Source organism: Chironomus tepperi, unplaced genomic scaffold, assembly GCF_022539635.2.
Source record: "Chironomus tepperi strain 1889 unplaced genomic scaffold, CSIRO-AGI_Ctep_v1 contig_445, whole genome shotgun sequence".
Classification (NCBI taxonomy): Eukaryota; Metazoa; Arthropoda; class Insecta; order Diptera; family Chironomidae; genus Chironomus; species Chironomus tepperi.
This window is the reverse complement of record NW_027226567.1, coordinates 4637185-4661863: the sequence shown is the minus strand read 5'-3', so window position 1 is coordinate 4661863 and position 24679 is coordinate 4637185. Positions and strand designations below refer to the sequence as shown.

Here is a 24679-nt window from a genome sequence, read left to right as displayed (position 1 = left end):
AATAAAACTTTAGTAAAAAAAGAAAACAAAAAAACATAGAAAGTTCATTAGTGTCTGTGTATTGTTGGATTAAAAATCACACATCTTTTTTTTTCGTTGTTCTGGTGAATAAAACTTACTTCCTTCTTCGGACTGCAAACTTAGAGAAAAAAAAATTATTCAATATTTACATAAAAAATACGTGAATTTGTATAAATAAATGATAAATTACTGCTATATAAATACAATATATACATAATTAAATTAAAAAAATTACATATATAAATATATTTTATATACGTCGATTTGGTGATAAATATTCTATGGAATACTTCACAATAAGTAGTAGTTGAAACATATAGAAAAAGAGAGTAAAACATACATAAGAATGTAAGAAGCTTTTAAAAGCAAAAAAATAAATAAATAAATATGAAAGTTCACCTTTTTACCCATGATATATAAGCATCTTTGAATGATACCGAGCAGCACAATTAGGGGATGGCAGGGATATTCTGTTTGACTGACCCTCAAACCCAATTATCTTTTGGAAATTTAATTCGCTGGCCATACAGATCAACTGAGATCCATGGCTTCTGTTAGTTGACGTCTAAGGTTGCGCAACGGTCAATAAGACACGTAAATTAGAAGCCAAACATTTTTTTTCAAATACAGGTCAAAATCACCCGTCACGATGCCATCAAGGCAACTTCCCATCTTACAGTTGATATTGCGACTTACTGACGTCCTAACTGTGCTTATCACCTTATGTTGTTCGGGTATATACCTGGAAAACGTAGCACATGCTGGTATAGATTATGTAAACGAGAGAAAATAGGAATCAAATTATGGAAGAAAATTTTATTTTACTCAGATATACCTGACTGTATTCTCATGAGATTTCGACTCATCTCTAGTAAAATAGTTCAAGATTGTATTTTGTGGATCTGAGAAGAAAAAAAAACTTTCTGTATTGTTTTTAAATCAAGAATTTTTCTTCCCTTTTTTGGGTATACAAATGGAGATTTATGAATAGAATTTAGATGTATTTTTGTACAGAATTTGAGCCACAAATGGTTTTATTATATTGTTATCTTAAATTTTAATCCTTTTCTGGCATAGATATGGGATTTCAATTGTTGATCCATAAAATAATAGGTTTTGAATCAGTTGTGTGATAGAAGTGGAAGGGGTGTATTTATGAAGAGTTGGGGCGTTGGTTTTGGTAGTCAAATCGGGAGTCGGAGTGGCTTTTTAGTCTCTTTTTGGAACCTTTCTCTCCTTCTAATGCTTAGTCCTTCTAATCCTTCTAATGATTAGTCGTTCCACAAATTTGAAACAATTAAAGATGAATAAACTTAAATTTTTCTTTTATTTTGTTGCTTGCCGCTATTTTTTGCTATCCATTATAGATTTCTATAGAAAACTGTCATCTGCTGATAAAATAAAATGATTTTTATAAAATAAATTGTGATTTTCTAAATTTCTTAAAGATTGTCGAGAAGACAAGCGTTTTTCTTTAAACAAAATAGTCAAAATCTATCCAAAAATCTAGAAACAAGCCAAAGTCACTATCAATTTAGATAAAGCATTCTATGATCACCACAAACTATTGAAAATCTTTTCTAAAATTCACCCATTTATCCATTAACTCATTACATAAATTTTAGATTACAAAATCAATATTTAAAAATATTATTGCATGTCCTTGAAAGCATCAAATTCCAAAAACAGATTAACCCAATTAAAATTAATAACAAAATGTAATCCATAAATGCATTACGAGTTTATTGATCATTGGGATTTTTCGAGTATTTACAAAGTTGCCATTTTTTCATGATTTATGAATTGGCTTTTGCTCCATTTTGAACATTAATTTGATTTTGTTGCTTTATCTTTATGGCAACAATGTTTGGAGTTGCTTAGAATTTAAAAAGTGATTGTTATTTCGATGGAAATAAGCTGAAAAGCTTTTAAAAAAATACATTTTAAAGGAAAAGCTCCTTATACTTTACTATTTATCGCAGCTGTGAATTTTAAAAAGGCAAAATTTAATTGAAATATTTCACAAGAAGCTCCAAAAAAAAAATTTCCATTTGATCGTTATTTCCGACTCGAGAGCATTAAACAATATTTTTTATGAATGTAAATTGCCCAGCCTATTATTGATATAAGAACAATGAAACGTAGGTTTATAACTTACAATAGCTGAACATAAAGAAATTTCCTTCATTTCCGTCCCCACCGCCAAACGACTTTCTTTTTCATCTTTTTGTATATGCTCAGGTTATTTTCTTCCCGGTAACGGAAAGCCGATAAGAAGACGTTACAAACATATTTCATTTTTTATGGAGAAAATATTTAAATTTTTTTTGCTTGTCTTCTTTAGCTTTCTCGTGTCGTCTAGGCAAAAAGGAAGAGCAATCCCCACGCGAAAAAAAAAGTAGCAAAAAAACATGATTTAAAGTGCCGATTTTCATTCTATAGAAACTTCTTCATTCGCTTGTGTGAATTATGTAGTAAAAGTTAAATGCTCTTCAATGTTATGTTATCTCTTTTAATCATAATTTATTTATTTTAATGTAATTTTGTTGCCGTATTTTGAGTTTTTCTTTTTTTCCATCACAATGAATGTGGGTAAATTGTTTTGAATGAAAATTAATTGCCGTTCGGAATTGCTGTGGGAAATTTTTATTTCATTGAGTATTTTAAGATGGTGAATTTTGAATTATTTGAATTGAATTGCTATGAAGGTTTCAAAGTTTGACAGAATTACAGTATTTTCTGTGCTTTCTTAAAGTCGGGATCGGGACCGAAACTCAAGTCTCATCTTAAGTTTCGATGGATTTTGGGCAAGACTATGACTTAAAAACGAATTCTGCTCAATAAACTTGGAAAACACACGGCAAGAAATGGCAAAATAATCTGTCTATAGCCGACTTGATTCTGTCCAGAGCCCAAAATTATTCGAATTTGACTTGGACAAGAGTCACGCTAGCCTGAGGTCAGATTTTTAGCTTTTTCAAAGTCGTGTGTCTTCCGTGTATTTAACAGCAACAAATTCACATTATTTCACAATATAAGCAACAATTTCCAACATTAAAGCTTAAAATATTCCTTTTTGTCAGCTAAAAAATTTGTTAATTAAATCATATGAGTCATAAAAATTCTCTTCATCATCCCCGCCATGCTTTGCATGAAAAATTTAATTATTCAAACATTTTTTTTTTGTTTGTGATGCTTGCTGACTAGATTATACAAAGAACTGCATATGTGTCAATAGTCAAAGGGTGACTTTCATATTTATTAAGAATCTTTGATCATGATGATGAAAAAATGCATAAAAAAAAATTCTCTCATTCTCTTCCTGTCTGTTGAATGCATGAAATTATGCATGAATCTTTAATATAGAACACGAATTTAAGTGCTGCCAAAAAATATAAAAATCAAAAAAGAAACATTAAAAAATAATAAAATACAAAAAAAAAGTCACCATGGAGTCGCTCGATAATCTGATATGTGATAAACAAGTAAAATCGTTAGTTTCATCAACATCAAATACACTCGCAACATCAACACATTTTTTAAATCATCGTCGTGCGATTGTACAAGCATCATTATCGACTGTATTTGATCGAAAAGGTCGACATTTAAAAGGAACATTTTGCTTAAATGGAGACACAATGGAAGGAATTATTCAATGTTTAGTATTTTTGAAAGCCTTTTCGGTAAGTTTTTTTGTATTTTGAGTCGGTAACAAAATTTACTTATCTATTCTATGTCGATGATTACGGCTCCAAAAAACAATTATGTTTTACAAATAATAGAAATTAAATGTATAACAAAACAAAAAAAGGAACAACTTGAAGTGGGTGAATAAAAGGAACAAGATAATTTTGTGCTTATCTTGGGATTTCTATTGTTATTCATGAGCGGATGGGGGTTAACAAAAATTTTATTGAATTTTTTTTAAACAATCAATGAATTCAAAGTTGGAATTTTAATGGAAAATAATGAATTTTATAAACAATTTCTATTTTCAAGGGGAATTTTGAATTGAGGATGAAGTTGTTTTTAGAGAATCGGGATTAAGAGTCGAAGATGTTGGATATAAACGTGAATCAGAATGTTTTGCTCCAAAATGGCGATTATAATTTGAGTGTTGAGCAAATTTACGTCAAAACGATCCTGAAGGAATCGAAAATGAAAAGAAAAATCTTATAAAATTTAATAAATACCTGCAAAATATTTATTTCATTTTGAGTCATGTGTATTGTATCAGGTCATATATTTGCGAATTTGTTTATGCTAACAGACCATATATTTGCGTAGCAGTGGACAGCCTTTATTAGTCTAGTCAAGTGTCTAATTCTAAAAACGATTATCGAATCTAGACGACATTAGTCGTCGGAGTAGTTTTAATGTAATTAGTCGTCATAGAAATCTAGATGAAATTAGTCGTGTTTATGACTAGACACATAACAAGTCAAATAAAGATCTGAATCAATTTTTAAAACTTTAAAAACTCTTGGATTGTTTTGTGTTTTGCGGATTTTAAAGAGAATCAATTGGTTTTTTTTGATACAGTCTTCAATTTATGCTCATGATTTAACCGTATTGTCTGATTATTTACTTGAATTTTAAAGCATTTTTCAAAATTTAAATGTCTCAAAAATTTGAAAAATGCCATAAACCCAAACAGGTTAAGAGCATGGTCATCAAGAGCTTGCTCATCTTAAATATACTATATGAGCATGCCAGTGAGCATTACTGTCAGCTTACTCTGCGCTTAAGAGTACGCTCTTTGCCTCTTTGTTAATACATAACATTTTTTAAGACACTTTTCAGATCAACCATATTTATATGTTTAACTGCTTGCTACATCAAAAAAAAGAAGAGAAAAAATGAGATGTAGACGTAATCATCATGTATGTATGTGAATGTGGGGGTGAAGCCAGCGAATTTGAGTGAGATAAGAGGAATGGAAAATAAGCACAAAAAAAATACTTTTTTTATCTTTTTTGATGATCACATGCATGCTTCATTTGAAAGAGCTTTGTATTCTTATCGCGGAACTATGGCGATAAAAAAAATTTCTCGTACATATATTTAAAGCTTTCTGATGAGTAGAGGGAATTGAGATAAGAATGTAATATATGGGGGAAAAGGATTGTTTTAGGGGTTAAAATAACGATTTAATGCAGTTGTGGGCAACCTGTGCCATCAATTTTTTTCAAAATACCCTGAACCTTGAACCGTGTACCGTTTTGATCGAGGCTTACTACCAAGGTGTGCGATGAAAAATAGAACGTTGCCCACTACTTACAGACTTAGCGTTAAATTACTTAAATCCATATTCGACCCAGACAGAAACTGAGACCGGAGTCTAGACTATGAGGGACTTCGTTACAGACTTGATAAATCTCGAGACCGGAACTAAGAAGTCTTTACCACTCTAGAGAAACATTAGGTAGAATCACTAATCATCCCTGAACTAGAGCCTAACATAAACTTTGATAGCATATTGCTTTGCATTTAAGAATTTTAGAATAAATTATTAATGAAGTTGCCTCTTTTAAATTCTTTTTTTTATGAGCAACACGTTCATAGAATCTCAAAGTACCTCCGACATTTCTTCCCGAGTAGCACAAATTCGTAAATCGACCAAAAATTCGGTTTCAGTCTAGCGTGACTCGGACTTTCCAGGATTCAATGCAGCAAATTCTGTCCAGTACCATGCCAGCATAATTCTTCTTTGGTCTCGGATTTCAGATCGATCAACAGACTCGTGCTATTCGGGCTTCAATCCCATAAAACTCACTCAAATAAGCAAAAAAAAAAAGATGAAGAAGAAAACTTTAAAGAACGTGAAACGAATCCTCTCTTTTCAGATTATTATTGACAAAATGTCATCATGATAAACGATTTCTCATTGAAATGGAATTAATTTAAAGGAAAATTTGTCTTTAAAAAGGAATTCCTTTTTCGCTTCACATAAAATGATTTATAATATTACGATATCGCAATTCGCAATCTGCTTTTCCTTTTTTTATATATTTTTTCATTCGATTTTTAGAGCGAAAGCAGAAGAAGAAAATGATGATGATGGTCAATTCAATTTGGGATGAAATTAAAGAAAAAAAAATTCTTTTTTTGATGTAATTTATTTTGTATTGAAATTATATCTGATTTACATGGATGAGTGAACTGAAGATTAATTTAGAAAATTGATACTGAGGGTGGGGTGGGGTTTGTTCTTAATTTGATTGACTGTTTTGTACCAGTTTTGTATGAATAAAGTTTGGAATTTTTAGCTTTTTCTGACTTGTTTCGAGAGTATTTTTTCAATTAAATTTGTTGAAACTTTGTTACCAACTTGAATTTTTCTATTTTAAAACTAATATTAGTTATTCATTCAATAGGAAATTTAATATTGAAATTTAATTGAGTTGTAAAACTATAAGAATTAATTATTGTAAATGTTTGAGGTTAGAACTTTTAGAAAATTGAAATAATTTTGAGGTTAGAATTTCAACAGTTGTGGTTTCAATTACTATAAGGCGGATGATCGGAATTTACGTAACGTTTTGGAGGGATTTGCAATTTTCTAACAAAGCATAAGCTTTGGTTCATTACAACATCAACTCAATATTAACTTGCAATCAACACTAAATTGGAGGCAATTTTCAGCTCTACATAATTTCCAAACGTTCCCAAATATAAAACTTTCAATTTTACACAATATAAAATGGCTTAATTGTGCTTAACATAACAACAACTTCATCGATAATAAACTTTTAATAATCGAGTCTGATCTATATGTACTTCATGAACTTATCGTCTGATGTTATGGTGTAGTTATGGTTATTGGCACTTAGCGTTATATTCAAAAGTTTTACATGAATAAGATTTGGAGTCCTTTAAGATTGTGTTTGCAGTCATTAATATGAGAATTTCTGTTAATCTCTACAAGTCTTCTGAAGCTGCAGTCTAAATGCTGCTTATTGCCATTCTAGCACAAGTCGGTTATTCGATCAATAATCTGGTACAATGCCGACAAGACTCTGACTTGAACTTGGTCATGCCAGCATCCAGGCAGGATCATGACACTGGCATGGTCATACCAAGATGAAGTCAGAGTCATGCCGGCCTAGAGCTGGATTTTTGATCGATTAACGGATTTGTGCTTTTTAGGCTAATTCTGAAAATAAGCATCTTAAGTAGATTATTGGATGACTTAAATGAGTCAACTTAAAATCGAAATTCTGCATGAAATAAATGCAAATAACCATATTTCTCATCTAAATACTCACAATAATAGTTCATCAACCTCTCAAAAACAACCCTCCCATCTATCAGACATCTTTAAAAGCCTTCAAACATTCTCTCGAGAAATAAATCTCTCATCCGAAAAACTATAATGAGTGTACACACCACAAAAATACATAATCTTATAAAAAGCTTCATTATTGAAAGTTTTTCCTCACAAAAATCCTAGTCTGACTCAATTGTTTTCCCATGTTTGGCAAAAAAAAAAAAACTTTTCTGCAATCATTTGAATGATCTTGTTTATGTTTATTTCTATCTACATAAAATAAGCAACATATCCAATGATTTATACCAGAATTCGACAAATGCTTCTGTGTATATGTAAATATTATTTAGACAATTTTGTTCGGTCTGTGAACTTTTTTCTCCCTTTTTTTCAAATTAGATTCCTTTATGCTGTAGCACTGCTGGAAATAAAATTTTATATCAACATTTACATTCATTTTTACAATTTTCCAGAGCTCAATATTTTTTGAAATTTACAAAAACAAACCATGATAAAATATCTAATATAACATAAATTGTAATACCCAAAAACCAAATGCTTGCGGTCAATTGGTGAAATATGAAAAAAAAAGTTAAGGGAAAGAGATAAACCGAGAAGAAAGCAGACATTGAAGCACTTTTATGTGTGGAGATTTTAGCATAAATTTTTTTTTTTTTCTTTTCTGCAATCATTTTTTTTTCTCTCAAATGTGGGTAAATTCCATTTAAATTTTTTTTTTCTCATTTTGTAATGGAAGTTCAAAGTCTTGGATGTAATAAAAAGTTTATGGATGTTTCGGATTAAAGAAATTTTTACAGTGTTGTTGACTTAGATATCGGAGATGGCTTGAATTATGGATATTTTTGTGGATTCTTTATCAAAATCAGGCAGTAATCCCTAACTGGGAATGACCATGCTCACCTAAATTGGGCTGTCTATGCTATTTGGAAGGAACTGTAAATAGAGCCTTTGGGTCGCTCAAGTTTGAAATAAATTCATTTAGCATCAGTTCATGTCAATTCTCCGTAAACATCCAGATTGCCAACTACTGGAATCCAGGTATTTTGGAGATACAAAAGCTATAGCCTTGTTTTTATGAACTTCATTCCTAATTCATACAAAATTGTACATAAATTGCGACTTTATTTACAAAACATCAATTGTTTTGACCAAGAATAAAACCGTCCTAAACTCCATCAATAATTTAAGCCAACACAAAGTCTTTAAATCTTCTTAAATTACAGAACCTTCAATGAATTTTTTAATACGGTATCGGAAGTATCTAAAAATACAGCAAAAAATAAAACTTGATCCATTCCGCAAGACAGTTGTAAATCCAAAACTGAAATATTAAGCCATTAAGAAGAAGGGGATCTAAGAAGCATGATTGAAATGGTTTAATGTAAATTATTTACGCTGGACAATTTTCTTTTTTTTTTCCATTCCGTGGAGGGTGCATAAAAAATTCGACACCATTAATTAACTTTTTATCCAATTTTCCTTTCCATTTTAATTTTTTTTTTATTCTTCTGCTTCACCCTCTCATGCTAATGTCCAAAATGATTAATGACGATGAGATGGATGGTAAAAGCTCATTGCTATGAGAATTATTTTATTGTGATGCAGTGGTGTAGCAAAGGTTGATTTGGAATCGTGGGAGGAACAAGAATAGAGCAAGTCGGTTGATCAATTCGAAATCTAGCACCAGGCAGGCATGACTCCGGCATGCTACTGAATTTAAATCAAATTTGGTACCAAATCAGGCTTATGTCGGTCTGGAGCCAGTTTTGTGCTGAGTTTAAATTTTGTTTGATATCAAGTCAGAGATACGCCGTCCTGGAGACGGAATGCAGCCGAATTTAAGTCAAATTCGGTACCAAGTTGGAGCTACGCTGGTCTGAAGCCAGCAATGTGCCGGGTTTAAATTGAATTCAGTGTCAAGTAAGAGCTACGTCGATCTGTAGCCTGTATGGTGTCGGATTTACATCGAATCTGGTACCAAGTTAGAGTTACGTCGACCTGGTGCCAGATTTAAACCAAATTCGATATCAAGTAAGAGATAGGTTGGCCTGAAGCCGAGCTTTTGATCGATTAACCGATGTGTGCTATTTGGAACAGCTATAAATCTGATCGGCATTGGGTCGGCACAATCAAAATTTCATAGATTTGAATTTGGTTTGTAAATTTTACATCATTTACATCATGGTTTATGGTTTCCTTATTCAAACCTTCCTACACCACTAGCCATAATAAAGAAGTTGTGAAATGAGTCGAAAATAAATCATAAGAATCAAATATTCATGCATCATACAAGAAATAAAAGGAAGTAAATGTAATTTCCGAACAAAATTCTCGTGATAAAAATCAATTCTTTACGCTTGTACGGTGCTCGCACTTAACAATTGTTATTAGATTCATAAATAATAATAAAAATTTTATACACGGCTTCCGGTGCGAACCTTTCCACACCTATCCCAAGAGTGTATTGGAACAGTAAATTGTCACTTTGAGGAAAATTAGAAAATGATCAAGTGTAATCGCGCAGAAAGGTAAAAATTGAGGGTAAAGCTCACGTAGCTGTTGTTATGATTCTGTTTATAGCATAAAGCACACACAACAGCTTCCGATTTTTTTTAAATTCCTCTTATCTTTTCGTCAAATAAAATAAAATAAAATTTGAGAGTTTCAAAACCCACCGAAAATCGATAGACATTTTCTTTCCGCTTCACTTTTATTGCCATCGTCTCAATTCGAAATGTTATATTTTTCATTCTTATTGCTACTTCCCCCATTTATGTCTTTGTAATGACTGTGTAGAGGATCTGATGCTGTAAAAATGTGTGTCTTTACATTTTGTATTTTTATTTTATTTCCATCAATATTCTGATCGCAAAATCATAACACGTCAATACACGTTCGACTATAACCATAAAATTTGCTGAAAATGTTTATGCTGACGTACCTCACTTCTTTTATATTCTTTATATAATTTTATGAGAATTCACATTTCGATTCTTCAATTTTTGACTGGGATTTGAGATGGGTAGGGTGAATTGGTCAGTTTGGGGAGGTTTGGAGGGTCATCAAATGGATTTTGAGGTTAAGAAGCCGAAGAGCTGACAATTTGGGTCAACAATAAGGTCGTCAATTTTTTAATTAAATTTTTAAATGTAAAAAATCCGTTAAAATTTTAATTTATGAAAATCCAACAAAAAAGCGCCTTAAATCCCACAAAACTGCCTACTTGCCTATAATCCTATGTATGTGAGGTTATAAAAATTAATGTATGTCCGCGCCAAAAGGGGGAAATTATATTGTTATTTACGATATTGAACAATTTCCTTCAAAAAATATCCTGTGATAACAATTTTCATTACTGTGTGTGTACTTTATGACGGGAAAAAAGGGTCTCGCTTGCAATTACTTACACATTACTTTTTTTGTGTGTATAGAGTTATAGACTAGCACATTATTGCAACTATAGACATTCTGGTCACATACAAATTACGAGCAAATTAATTTATTTGAAATTATCTTAATTATGATTCTAATTTATATAATTTTTTTTTCTTCTTATTTACAGCTTGTCGGTGGTGAATTTGATATGGAATTAAATTTCGTGATACAAGATGCACAAAATATTAAACATATGCTAGAGCTTTTAGATCATTGTCCATCCAATTTACAAGTATGTCTATCAAACTTTTAATTTAATTTATTTTTAATTTGTCAAAAAATGAGTCTTTTTTGCTGTATGAAATTGAGGCTGAAGAATTGAAGTTTAATGTCTTCTACTGCTGCCAAAAATTTTTATTGCTCAATGTTAAAGTTCATTTTGAATATTTAATTAATGAGCATTAAAATTAAGGGCATTTTATACTGCAGAGGATCATTTTGTAGTAGGACGGTCTTAACTCCTACACATGCTTTGCAGAAGGACATTGAAAATGACATTTAGAAGTTAAGAGAGGCTGTTAAAAATGTAGAAATCTAATTATGTCATTTAAGTGTCCCATTAGGATTTTTTTATTGGAAAATGTTGGAGGTTTTAAGAAAGTTATTTGGAAATTTTAATGATATTTAACATCTAAAGTTAGTTACTTTGACCGTTCACTTTCTCGGAATTTCTATTGTATAAATAGAGGGAGAATGTAACTAAAGATCGGCTCCTTCGGTCAATTGTTTGTTTTACTAAGAGATTTATCCTAAAACAATTCTCAATTGACTAGTAGTTCTGGGGTAAAAATGGCAGGACTATCATCGGGCTCTGTAGTCCAGACTCCACTTTTTCAGGAGTCCGGACTCCACATAAGGTGAATTTTTGGATTTTTAGAGTCCAAACTACCAAAATCCTTCCATTTTTTTCAAGAGTATGTAAAAGCAAACAACCCTGGAGTAGATTGGAGCTAGCTTACTTCCTTACTTAATTGGCGAAGGTGCGCGAAGGCCCATTGCCGTATATGAAGTTCATCGTTAGCTTGATCTAGATTTAGATAACTTCTACCAGTTACTGATTCCCATCACTTTTGCATCGTTGCTCACACATTGATCTCATGAGCTTTTTGGCAACCTACTTTCTTTTATTTAAATTGGCGCACATCTGCTCTAATTTCTAATAAATTTGGACCCTATTTTCACATTTAGAGGTGTATGAAGAACAATATTCAGTGTTCTTTATAAACAAAAGCATACCCGTTCTTAGAAGAAGCTAACAAATTAATTAATTACCAAAAAAAACTTTAATCCTCCTTATTTCAAATAAAATAAATCTATAAAACTTCAAAAACATCTCTAAGCCTCTCTAAAACAAAACTTTCATCATTCTATTCATCATAACCTTCAAAATTCTAATCTCTCTACAAACGTAAACATGTAAATCTCAATTAAATGTGCAAAATGCTCACATACAACTTAAGCTCATCATTAACTTTACAAATTGCATAATCTGTTCTTAGAAAATTTTAAGATAATTTATTTTGATTGATGAGCATACAAAAGCATCACAACAACAAACTTTTTTGATAAATTTTTCTTCAATTTTACTAATTGAAAATTTTCTTAAATCCTTTAATTAATTTTTTCTCGTAGTTGTTGTTGTTGTAACTCATCTCAATCAATCAAAATGAAAAGATAAAGATGCTTTTATAATTAAAATATTTTTCTTATTCTTTATTCAACCCAATTTATAGGCCGAAATATGGAGCGTATTTATCGCAATACTACGAAAAAGTGTACGAAACTTGCAAGCATGTACAGAGGTCGGCTTAATTGAACACGTGTTATTACGCTTGAATAAAGCAGATGTGGTAGTTGCAGGTAAAATATAAATCCCTCAACCGCATGTTTCCTATTCGAATTAATTGATTAATTAATTAAATATACCACGAAAAAAATCGACATCTATGCCATAAAATAAAACTTTATTTCTCTCTTTTTTTTTCTTTTTCTCTCATTCGACAGATTTATTAATTGAAATGCTTGGCGTACTTGCCAGCTATAGTATAACAGTAAAGGAGCTCAAATTGCTTTTTGGTGCGATGAAAGCCAACAATGGCAAATGGGTAAGAGTTTATTATACTTTACTTTTTGTAGATTTTTTTATTTTATTAGTGTTATTGTAATAGGAAAAGTAGCGTTTGTCAGCAATTTGTCTGGATGAATGAATTTGTTGGTTTTCTAGAGAAATTGGAAGAATTTTCTGAGATTTTTGCTGTAATTTTTAGAATTGTTAGAGGCTAATTGTACAATTTATTGAGATTGTTAAGTAATGACAAAGAGTTTACTTACTCAATTATATACTCCATTGAACGTATCACGTGTTAGGGTCAGAAAAATCTCCTCATTCCTTGAATACGCCACTGTTGCTGATCAATTGTGATTCAAGACCTTACATAGATGACTTTTGAATTCAACTTCGTAACTGGTTATGACCTGCTAATTATTATTCTATTTAATTCAAAGATTTTTAGACCTTTTAACGAGAAAACTAAGTTGTCAACCTGATTCATTCTGAACTGACCAATTGTGATCCATGACATCTTTTAGATGTCACCTGAAACTGTTCCTATCGCTGGCTACCGCTTGTCAGTTCCCAAATGCAATTCTGTCTCTGTCAACAGCTTCTTTCCATGAATTCTTTGGCTGTTATCACCAAAAAGTCATTGATTAGTCCACAAAATTGATATCTTAATTTATTCTAGATCAATTCCATACCCAAAATATAAAAATAGACAAGAAGCACAAAAAAAACTTTTTTTTTTTAATAAACTGAAATCCTAATTTAAAATTTAAATCTGAAATTCAGTCCTTCCCAACAGCCCATGACATTGAAATTTTATTGTTTCCACAAAACCCATCTGCAAGAACAACAAGACTCTCTAAACTTATCCACTTTAGAAATTTGTCCTATAAATATGTAAATGCGTTGTCTCTTCTTATTCACTTTCGAAAAATTTTAACTCTTAAGTACCCTCTTTTTTTTATTGACTCTTTACATCCTATTCTTATGCTGATTTTGACAAAACAATAGAAAATAATAAAAGAATCTGATTATTTTTTTCAGTCATTCGAACTTCCTTTTAATTGTTTTGTAGTCCCTCTTCATAGGAACACAATGCGATACCAAATTTTAATTTCCTTTAAAATTTCTCATTCTTATTTCAATTATTCCCGAACCAAAAACAACGTGTTCGGTATACATAATTTAATGAACAAGTTTTTTCTCTTTTTTTGATTAATTTTTAATTAATTTTTACAATAAGGTAATCGAAAGTTCTTTTTTATTTTCAACACAATGGATCCCTTCCTTTCTCTCTTTTAACTGGCTTTTCTTCATCCTCTCACTTTATTTAAAAACATTGAATGTCTGTTAATGCTATCGACAAAGAAGTTGGAGGATGGGGAGGAAAAAAATGCTGTGTGGAATTTTACTTTTGTTGAAGAATTTTCTTTTTTGTTCTCATTATTTTTTGGGGGTTCCTTAAAAATAAGTGAGCGATAATTTTAAAATTTTTGGAGGGGATAGAGCGCATTTTAAGATTATAGAAGAGCCAGGGCACTTAACAGGCAAATAACATGCTTTCATGATACACAAATACTTATACGGTACCTAAAAGTGGTTTCTTTGCACCTTATTCAACGTAATTACGAAGTCACACAATTCAATTGCTATCCAAATGTATCCGTGAGTGACGAAGCTAACCAAATACTGTCAACTAACTCTAACTTCAATTACTGTCAATTCCATATTTAATCTGTTGACTGTTTCTCTCCATCAGAGCTTATATATTCATCAGAGCTGTTTTGTTATTATTTAGCAGCACAACAATGATTTTTGCCCTACAAATCAAAGTAATGAATTTTGTATTGCTGTAAATCCTTCATAGTTCCTTACTTTGCTTACTTCGCTGGATGTAGAGATCAATTGTGATCTATGGTCTTGCATAGATAGCGGATGAATCTGGCACTATCAGAGGCTTCTGTGTGGTAATTTCTAATGCCAAGTACAGTTATGTCTCTATCAACAGCCTCCTTTAACTCCATGGGAGTCTAAGAAGGACTCAACTTCTAAACAGAAAAGCCTTCAAAATTTTCATAATTCTTCAATTTTCCACACTTTTACTTACTAAAACGCCCATTCCTTCTACTCTAGTCACCATTTTCTTTAATACTTTCATGACATGAATACACCGACAAATACTAAGCCAGGTCAAAACAGCAATTCTAGCAATGTACGGCCACTTAATCTGATATCATATGAAATGGCGAGGACTTAAAGGAAAAGTAGAAAATCTAGATAAAGCTGTAAGCTTGTCAAGCTGACAAAATAAGCTAAACAGCCTATTATTCCAACAGAAGCCGCCTCAAAAAAAAGCACACATTTTTGTGTTGTAATATAGAATAAAAGAAATAAGAGGAAAGCAAAAAATAAAAAAAAGTTCTTGTTAGCACAGCGAATTGTTGAGTGAGAAAAAAAAAAACGAGGAACAAAGAATAAGGAACGAAAAAAAAAAATTAATAAAACTTTTAGCTTCAGCATATTTTACATTTCACCATTATGTATGGAAGGAGCAAAATCCATTGTCGTTATAAAACTTGCTTCGTTGTATACTTTGAAAAAACTTTTTTATTTCATGTCACAAAAGCCTCTCCTTTATTTCCCATTCTTCCTTTCATTCAATCCGCAATAATCTTGGCAGGAAAAATGAAAATATTCTTCAAAAATTAATGCTGTAAATAGTATGTTTTTGTCATGGTTGCGTGATGATTATGCTACTTTTTTTCTATACACAATAATACATAATAATATAAATAAACATATATGCATGATGTATGCCTTACTAATTTTCTATATATTTCTACTTTTCTATTCTTTTAATAATCAACAATGGAAAAATGATTCTCGACACACAGCCACGACATTCAGCAAAACTTTTGAATGTCTTACGTCAGATGCCACATCGTAATGGTCCCGACGTCTTCTTTAGCTTTCCAGGACGAAAAGGATCGGTATGTATATAATATAATCATATGAATTAATTAGTAATGTTACAAATTTTGATTTATCATTCAGTGAAGTAAAATTTGTTCATCCATAATAATGAATAGAAAAGGATGTGGATGATGAAAATTCATAAGAGTTGGATGACAATTGAGAATTTATGTCCTCCATTGTTTATATCCCCCCATATCATTTCGACGCTTGACATATATAATTTATGTGATAAATAGGAAGCGTTAGTTTTGTATTATTTTGGGTTGATATAGTTTGAATGATGTGGTTTACTAATTTTGTGGATGTTCGACGCGGTTTTGTTGGTGGACTTTGACTTTAAGTGGATTTAAGGGACTTGACATTATCTTTAAAATGAGATTTAAGGAAATAATGAGTTTTAAGTTGAAAATGAATTAGAATGAATCTGGTTGGACATACAATCATTAAGCTGACTCAGAACGCATCCAGTAGCGCATACAGTCATTAAGCTGTCACTTGATTGATTTGCATTCAAACCTTTAAAACCTCATTCAGATCCAGAGCTGTGCATGGGGTGTTTTGCGGCTAATGATTGTTTAATAAGTGAAGACGCGACAGACCTCTGGACTCATTAGACCTCCAGGTATTAGTGGAATCAGAATCACTTCCTTGATGACGCTATTGTCAGTTCATTGTCTTTAATTTACAAAGGGAGGCTGTGAGCCACGTTTCCACTGCATATGATTCAAAAAAGGACAATTGAATTTTTTTTTCCTGTCGAGTTTCGAATCCATGACCGCTTGGTCGTTATTGAAATAATTACGTACCAAAGTATTAAACTATTCCGCCACCGAGCCACTTCGACTCAATTAATCTATTCCCCTTTAAAACATCAAAATCATCAAACAAAAACATTTAATTTCAGTATTATTTCAACTTAAAAAACCACAAAAATCCCCCATTCGCATCTTCTTTCAATACCCCCACGAATGATGTAAAATCATAAATTATTCAAATTTTAAAAATACGTTACATCATAATCTAAATTTTAAATTAATATTTCCTCTATCTATTCAACATTTTTTAAATCAGCCATGCATATATTAAATAGAAAAAAAAAATCTTCAAATTTTCTTTTTACATCATCCAATTCAGCCGAACAATGTAAATTCGCCCACATTTACATGCCAAAAAAAAAAGAAAAAATTATACTAAAGATAATGAATGATGATTTTGCATTTCCCTTTCAAACTTTCTTATGCCATAAAAAAAAAACGGTGGTGCTTTACATCCACGATATAAAGTTTATGTATGTATGTACATATAGGAACAGAAGATAAACAATGATGGAATAAAGATTCATTCAATGTAAAGTTCATTAATATTAATATTTAATACAAATACACACATAAAGGCATACAAATACATAGACAACTTGTCTATAATGTCTTATAAGAGGAACAAAAGAAGAAAATTTATTAAATAAATACAGGCACTGTGGCAAACGCTTAACATGAAGATGACGATGCTAATGTCTGTTTGAAGAACAGTGTAATGTATGCATGATGAATGACAAGTGGATGGAATAATGACGAGAAAAAAAAAAAATTGTACTTTCTTCCTTAAGCGTCATCATCATCATACACATGAGACATTTACATACATCCTTCAATGATGATGCAGAGCTTTTAGCATGAAGTGAAAAAAAATATTTTTTTTTTATATTCACAGAATGATGAAAGTGAAAGACGAGAGTTGATCGTGATGATGAAAGCAATATTCTTTATTAATGGCTTGTAAGAATGGAAAGATCAAATGTCAAATACTTGAAATCATTTTCAAAAGTTTTTCACTTAACACATTCAGTGATTTTTTTCTTTCTTAAGTGGCTTTAATGTTTTAATGAAAATGATAATATTATTTTTTTAATAAAACCAATTACACTTGATGATTATTATAATGATGTTGATAAAGGGGGGCATAGAGCGAATGTCAAGTTAATGTATCAAGTGGATGGGATGTGTGTGTTATGGAAAAAAGGCACTTAGAATGGAGTATTTTAAGATATTTTATATTTTATTAATTTAAAAGAATCAATGTGTGATGTTATTGGACATTTAAGGAGGAATTAGTAATTTGAATCAATCATATTCTCATGATACTGTTCGTGTTGACTCTATTGGCTAATATCAAAGTGTACAGTGAACCGATTAGAGTTAAATGTGTTGAGAAACAGTCCTGAATAGCACAATTTGGTTAATCGATCGAAAATCCTGTACCAGGCTTTTCGGACTCTAATATGATGTTAAATTTAAACCGAATCTGGCATCAAGTTAGGGTCATGTCGGTCTAGACCCGATTGGTCAATTAACCGATTTGTCCTATTGCAAGCAGTGTCCTTTGGTTCATCCAAAATCATAAATTGAGCTAATTTAGGTTGACATTGCTCTAATTTGATGAATAAAATTCAATAAATTCATTCAATCCCACAATTCAAAAATTTGCAATCATTACTGATTCCGTTTCTAAAAATTTCAATTTTATCTCATCATAATGACCTTGTTACGGCCTCTCAATATTTGTTTTTTATAAGCACCGAACAAGTAGATTGAAGATTATTTATATAAGAATAAAAAAAAACCATAGCAATGAAGAAATGTTGATTGTATTTGACTAGATTTAGTTGTTAGATTATGCTTCGGATCCTAACAAGCATTAGGGGCGAGATTGAAAGAAGAAAACAGAAAAAAAAATTATTTGGAATTTATGCTGTCGGAAGATAATTTCATTTATCAATAATTTGTTCATCAATATTCATCAAATATTTCCTTCCTTCCTCTATTTGATGCTATTGCCTTTATCTCGATTCCATCTTCTTTTTTTTTTATTTTTTTCATCATACCCCACCATTGTACTTATCGATTTTATCATCCGGAAAAAAGCTTCACTGATGATGATAACTGAAATATTAAATTATTTCTCATTTCCTTTTTATACATTTCCTTAATATTTTTTTTATTCTTGTTCCGATGGGGTTTTTTACTCCAAAATATAAATAAATAAAATATAGGCTGTCGTCTTACCACCATTAGCAAAGTGGCCGTATGAAAATGGATTTACATTTACCACATGGTTTCGCTTAGATCCGATAAATTCAGTGAATATTGAGCGGGAGAAACCTTATTTATATTGGTGAGTATCAATTTTTATTTCTATTATTTATTATTGATTATGTTAATATTTATTTATTGATGATGACGTGACATGTTGGGATGATTTTATTTTTTTGATTTCAATTTTAATCATTATTGTGGCAGATGATGGAAAAATTATAAAATTGGATTAATGAATTCATTATTTGATGGATTTTTTGGAAATTCATTTAAATATAGACACAAAAAATTGAATTTTTAATGAATTTAAACAGAATTGATACAAAATTCTCTTTAACAAGATTGTCATTTGTAAAATATACCTGAAAAGCATAAATTTATTAATCGATCAAAAGCTCTCCCCCAGGCTCCCGTGACTCTGACATGATGCAGGATTTAAACAGAATCAAGCATTAAGTTAGAATAATATCTGCTTGTTGCCGGATTAAGGATAAATTAGTCAATTTGTGATATTCGGATCCTATTTTTTATTCGATAATTTATTAAAGCTACATCAGCTTTGATAAACTATTAAGGGTTTTGAAATCTAGACCGAGACCGAGACTAAGACTTCCCGCGCTGCCTAGGTCTCATTCTCGGTTGCAGTCTTGGGAATTTATCGAGATTAAATCTTCAAAAAACCTAAATCAGCATTTAAATCTAAACTTTTAGTTGTCTGGAAACACAAAAAATCAAATCGTACCAAATTTTTAAAAAAGTTAGGTACTTAAATAACCAAAATTAAATACAAATACAATGCATTTTAACAAGACTACTTGCAGAGTCGTAGCTAGAAAATTGAGGAACTTTGCATGCTTCGCAAAAATTTAGATTAGATTTTGGATTTTTTTCATGGCTTTAACGATTTTTTTTCCAAAAGAAGAGAAGGAGGAGAGGTGATTGACCCTCAAATAGTCATTCCCATCCTGAATACGCCCCTGCCTGCATCAGATCCAAATCTAATCAAAATAATTTTTTTTAAAAAAAAATATTTGTTCAACTTTTTTTATTGTTATTATCACAAAAATGTTCATCTCCAGAAATGAATTTATTCAGCAAATTTCTTCATCTAGAAAAACTTTTTTGTCTCCCTTATCATTCTCAGTTTTGCGTTGAATATTATATAAATTTTTATTAAGAGACTAACACAGAAAAAAACAGAGGAAAAGCGATTTCGTTTTTCACAAACAAAATGCCAAAATACCTTTACAGATGCTGGAAATTTTTCATCGTTTATATTTTTTTTATCGTTTTGACTAACAACAAAACAAGGAAAAAAATAACGCGCAAACAAACAGGAAAGACATTATGTATTACATTTATTCCACACATTTCTTATTATTAACTCAAAAGCTTTTCTTGTTTCTGTTCTAAAATATATAAAAAGCCATAAACAGAGCGATGGAGATGAACACAAAAAATATAAGAAAATAAGAAAACATAATTTTTTCTCTTTTACAGAAAAACAAGACAGAAGATATAAACGTCTCCCTCAGAAATCCAATTTACTTATTGCCCTTTTATTGTCCCATTTCTGTTTCTTTCGCTTTTCTTCTTTTTATGCATGGTGTAAAATATCAAGAGTATAAAAAGGTAATGCAAAAAGATGAAAAAGATGAATGTTTTTGGTCGACTTGATGGAAGTTAATGCACAATGCGCAATATTTGGATGAATTGTGGTCTGAAAAGCACAACGGTTTTGCTAGGAAATTGCTACTCTGCTGTATTATGCAGCATTGTCCAAATTATCGATATCGAGGCATTCCTGAGATATCTTAATCTTAATCCCGCTTTGAAAACCTATCCGGGAAGCAAATGACGAAGAAATGGACGAAAATTCAGATCCACACCTACTTGATATGAGCTTAAGGTCAAATTTCATCTGGTTTTGAGCCAGAATCACTCTAACCTGGAGCCAGATTATAGCATTTTTTTCCGAGCTTTAAGACCATCAGTCTTATTTTTAGATAGAACAATCACTGCTCAAAAGCCACAGCTGTGGTGCAAATTCGCAAAAATTCGAAATTGTCCCTGTCTGCAGACAAGGACTTGTCTTAGAGATTCTCATTAATCAATTTAAAATTCGCCTCATTTCAATTATTTCGCAGATTTAAATTCCGTTAAAAATAAGTTCCTTAAACATTAAAAATCCACATTCACACCATAAGCACCTCTTACCTGACCTCTCCCCAAAAAGCAACCTCCCAAACTGCTCAACTCAAGCTGTCCCCAAAGAAACTCCAAATAAAAAGAATCAACAAGAGCAACCAAAGCTAAAAGAGAAAAAAAAATCTTCAATATGATTTGATATTTTACTTTTCTTTTACCTTTTCAACACCAATCTCCATTCACTCTCTCTGGTTTGCTGGTCTTTAGAGATTTCAAGTTATACTGTTGAACCTTTAAATAAAAAATTTCATTTTCTTCAACTACGAAATAAATTTAATTTATTGCATCGCATCAGTAGAAATATGAGATGGGAAATGAAGAGTGATGAGTGTTGCTGTAGGTCAGAAATTTGTAACGCATTTTGTCATGTTTGGGGTTATTTTTTGACATTATGGATTTTGAGGATTATTTTGTGAATTTATGAGTGGATTGGGATGAATTTTGAGATGAAGATTTGAATTATCATGGATATGATTTGTTTAAGATTGAGAGGATGTTGAGGCAGGTGTAAGGTTAGGGATTGAGTCCAGTCTGTCTGATCCATCACGACTGATATCAACCTACCCATTTTGATGACTTGATGCATTGTGCTTTTCGGATGCGACTACTCAAAGTACAAAAGACAACCAAAGCTCCAATAACCAAAATTGCTCCTTAATTATTAAAAAGCTTCCATCTTTCACTCAATTATTCAGAGCTTTTTGCCCAGTAAAATAACAGGTAAAAGCTCAAAAGTAATGACGATTAAGCTCCTTTTAATGCCATCGCATTGATGACTTCGAATAAGATTTTGTATTTTTTTGTTATATTTAAGATTTTACACATACATAAGCGCATTTACTGAATGCCAAAAAGGACTCCTTTTTTCCATTCTCGTAAGCTCATTTTCTCCGTACACAAAAAAAATATTTTATTCTGTTTCCTTTGACTTCGTTTTCCTTCAAGCCTCCGACCCAAAAAAAATAAGAAGAAATCCTTTGGGGACATTGAATAATATGAAAAATATATTCTCATTCAATCTTGTCTATTTATGCGTTCATAATAGTTTCTTCTCCAATTTTTCTCGATTTTTTTTTTCGGATATGTCTACTACTTCTGTGATTTTGTGCTTGTTATTGCACAAATCTTGCCGCAAATAAATATTTTCCAATTTATTTATTCCTAATGAGATTTTTTTTTCTTTCTTCTTCAATTTGGCTATACGTATGTGTATGCTTATGAAAATGGAAATAAAAAGATGTAGATGGAAAAAGATTGAATCCTCTTTTTTCTTATTTCTATAATAATATTGGATACGTTTATTGTATTTCTATCAATATCGAGGCTATATTCTTTTCTGTGGCTCTTGTTTAGATGTATATTTGTTAGCTTTATTTAAATGCTGGTTGAAAAGGCAATTGTGGGTGATGTGGAGGTTGCATAGAGAAGCTTTTGGGTTTCCCGAACAGCACAAGTTGGTTAGTCACTTACTTTGGTGCACTTAAAGATCAATTGTGATATATAGCCTTCCTTAGGTGGAGTCTAAAGCAGGAACTATCGCACAAATCGGTTAATTGATCCCAAATCCGGCACCAGGCCATTGTGAACGATGTACGGGGGAATTGTACCAATTGTCATCAAAACAAATTTTGAAATTCGAATATTATCCCGAATAAGCCATAAAGCCATTAGAACTAGCCATAATCTTGTTTTTAACATTGACTTGAAAGCACAAAACCTAGAAATTACCGAAAATTTCTTGACTTGAATTCGGCCTGGAATCAGACAATCGACCATTTCTACACCATACATTTCTCAGGAACCAATTATAACGTATTTCTGTCCAATAGGGCTTTGAACATCTCAATATCAATAACATTAAACATCCAAATCCAACTCAAATTCATCAGATTCGATGAACTACGCAACTACATTGAAATTGCTTAATTTACCATTCATTGGCTTTAGCAATAATTTCCATACTGCCTATTTTAAAATTTATATTACCATAGATACAGATCTACCAAATAGTTCAAATGGCTGAATCGAGGAACTTGTCTTTTGAACTTTTGGAAATTTCTTATGAAACTACATAGGAAAAAATTTCCATTTTCATTCGTTAAGGAGCTCAGTGAATTGGAATACTTTGAAGTTGAAATTTTGTATTTAAAGGGAAATTGTCGCAATTTTATTTTTTGATACAAAATGTAATTTCAGACAGAAGAAATATAGCGAGATTTATAAATAGACGAAATAGCATTCGCATGTGTTTGCTTGATAAATGAACAGCACTTTTGAAGTCTTAGGTTTCTATACAATGATTTACACGTGCTGAAATTTTTTGAGGACATAAAAAATTCTTATAGGCGTTTTTTTATGAAATTTGACATTGAAAATATGAGAATGAATAATGTAGTGCTCAGGACTGTACGAGATGTTCTTAAAATTCTTAAGAATTCGAAGTTCTTCTCAACCGCACGATGCGGTAATTTCACTTTTCACCATAAAAATGGGCCTAAATAAGCCGTCGTGGCACCATTAAGTCTTCTCGTCAAAGAGATGACGAAGCGATTAATTATAAATTGCATTTTACTACTCGAGTCTTACAAAAAACTACAGTTAATGCAAAAATTTTATAATAAGACATCACATCGTGTTTGCTTTGAGAACGTGTTAAGTCGTGACTTAAACAATAAGATGCGTAGTTGCCCTGATGACACCATCATGGAGGAATTCGACTCATTTTACTACGAAATGTGGGGTTTGATCCATTGTGTCGGTAGAAGTTTTCATGTTTCAATCAGATCTGAACATGAAATCTACTATGCAGAGTACAAATCAGTTGATCGATCCAAAATCCGACATTCAGGTCGGCTTGACTCAAATCTAGCATCATACTAAAGTCACTGCGGCATCATGCCAGAACCACGTCGTTATCATGTTAGAGTAACGCCGCTTTCGAATCGGATTGTTTGATCGATTAAGCAATTTATACTTTTCGAGGTACATCAATGACTGCACATCACTTGTCATTACCAACATCAATCTCAAAGGAACCACAATATCAAAATTACACTTAGCAACAAAGTTACAAAAATGCTACAAAAATGATAATCATCGAAATTATACGAACAAAATATTCATCTCCATGTCACAAAAGCAGCACACGAAGATCGTAAAAAAAGTTCTCCTTAATCTCTGCCATGAGGATGAACATAATTCTCCGTAAAAAAAGTGTAACAACTCCCTAATCTCTGCCATAATAATGAACACATCTAGTTTTATATCTGCTCTATCCTACAAAAATTAAGTTAGATATATGAATGGATATAAATATTCATCATATTAGAATTTTCCAACAACGTCACTTTATCACACTTAGACTTGCTAGATTAATCTCATAAATGACCATTTTTTCTCTCTCTTTTTTTCCACATACAGCTTTAAAACATCAAAAGGTGTCGGTTATACTGCACATTTTGTTGGAAATTGTCTTGTACTGACGTCGATGAAAGTTAAAGGCAAAGGTTTTCAACATTGTGTCAAATATGAGTTTCAACCAAGAAAGGTAAAAAAAAAAATCTAATTTGTTCTGATTACATTTCATCTCTTTTG

At 31.4% G+C, this 24679-nt stretch overlaps 1 protein-coding gene across 17 annotated transcripts in view; it reads left to right on the top strand.

The window, feature by feature from the left end:
* Nucleotides 1–24679, top strand: part of rg (A kinase anchor protein rugose) — a 111673-nt gene that overhangs the window by 26563 nt on the left and 60431 nt on the right. For 16 of the 17 annotated variants that reach the window (XR_011545123.1, XR_011545124.1, XM_070649990.1 and 13 more), the window contains exons 1-8: nt 230–369; nt 3388–3704; nt 10875–10979; nt 12481–12607; nt 12752–12852; nt 15704–15799; nt 18835–18956; nt 24506–24632. Coding sequence is in view for 15 of the 17 variants with exons in the window: in XM_070649990.1 (XP_070506091.1) it covers nt 3471–3704; nt 10875–10979; nt 12481–12607; nt 12752–12852; nt 15704–15799; nt 18835–18956; nt 24506–24632 (912 nt within the window). In the remaining 2 variants the exon portion in view is untranslated. Of the gene's footprint in view, nt 1–229; nt 370–3387; nt 3705–10874; nt 10980–12480; nt 12608–12751; nt 12853–15703; nt 15800–18834; nt 18957–24505; nt 24633–24679 lie in introns of those variants that run through there. The other variant, XM_070649982.1, reaches the window with a different exon arrangement.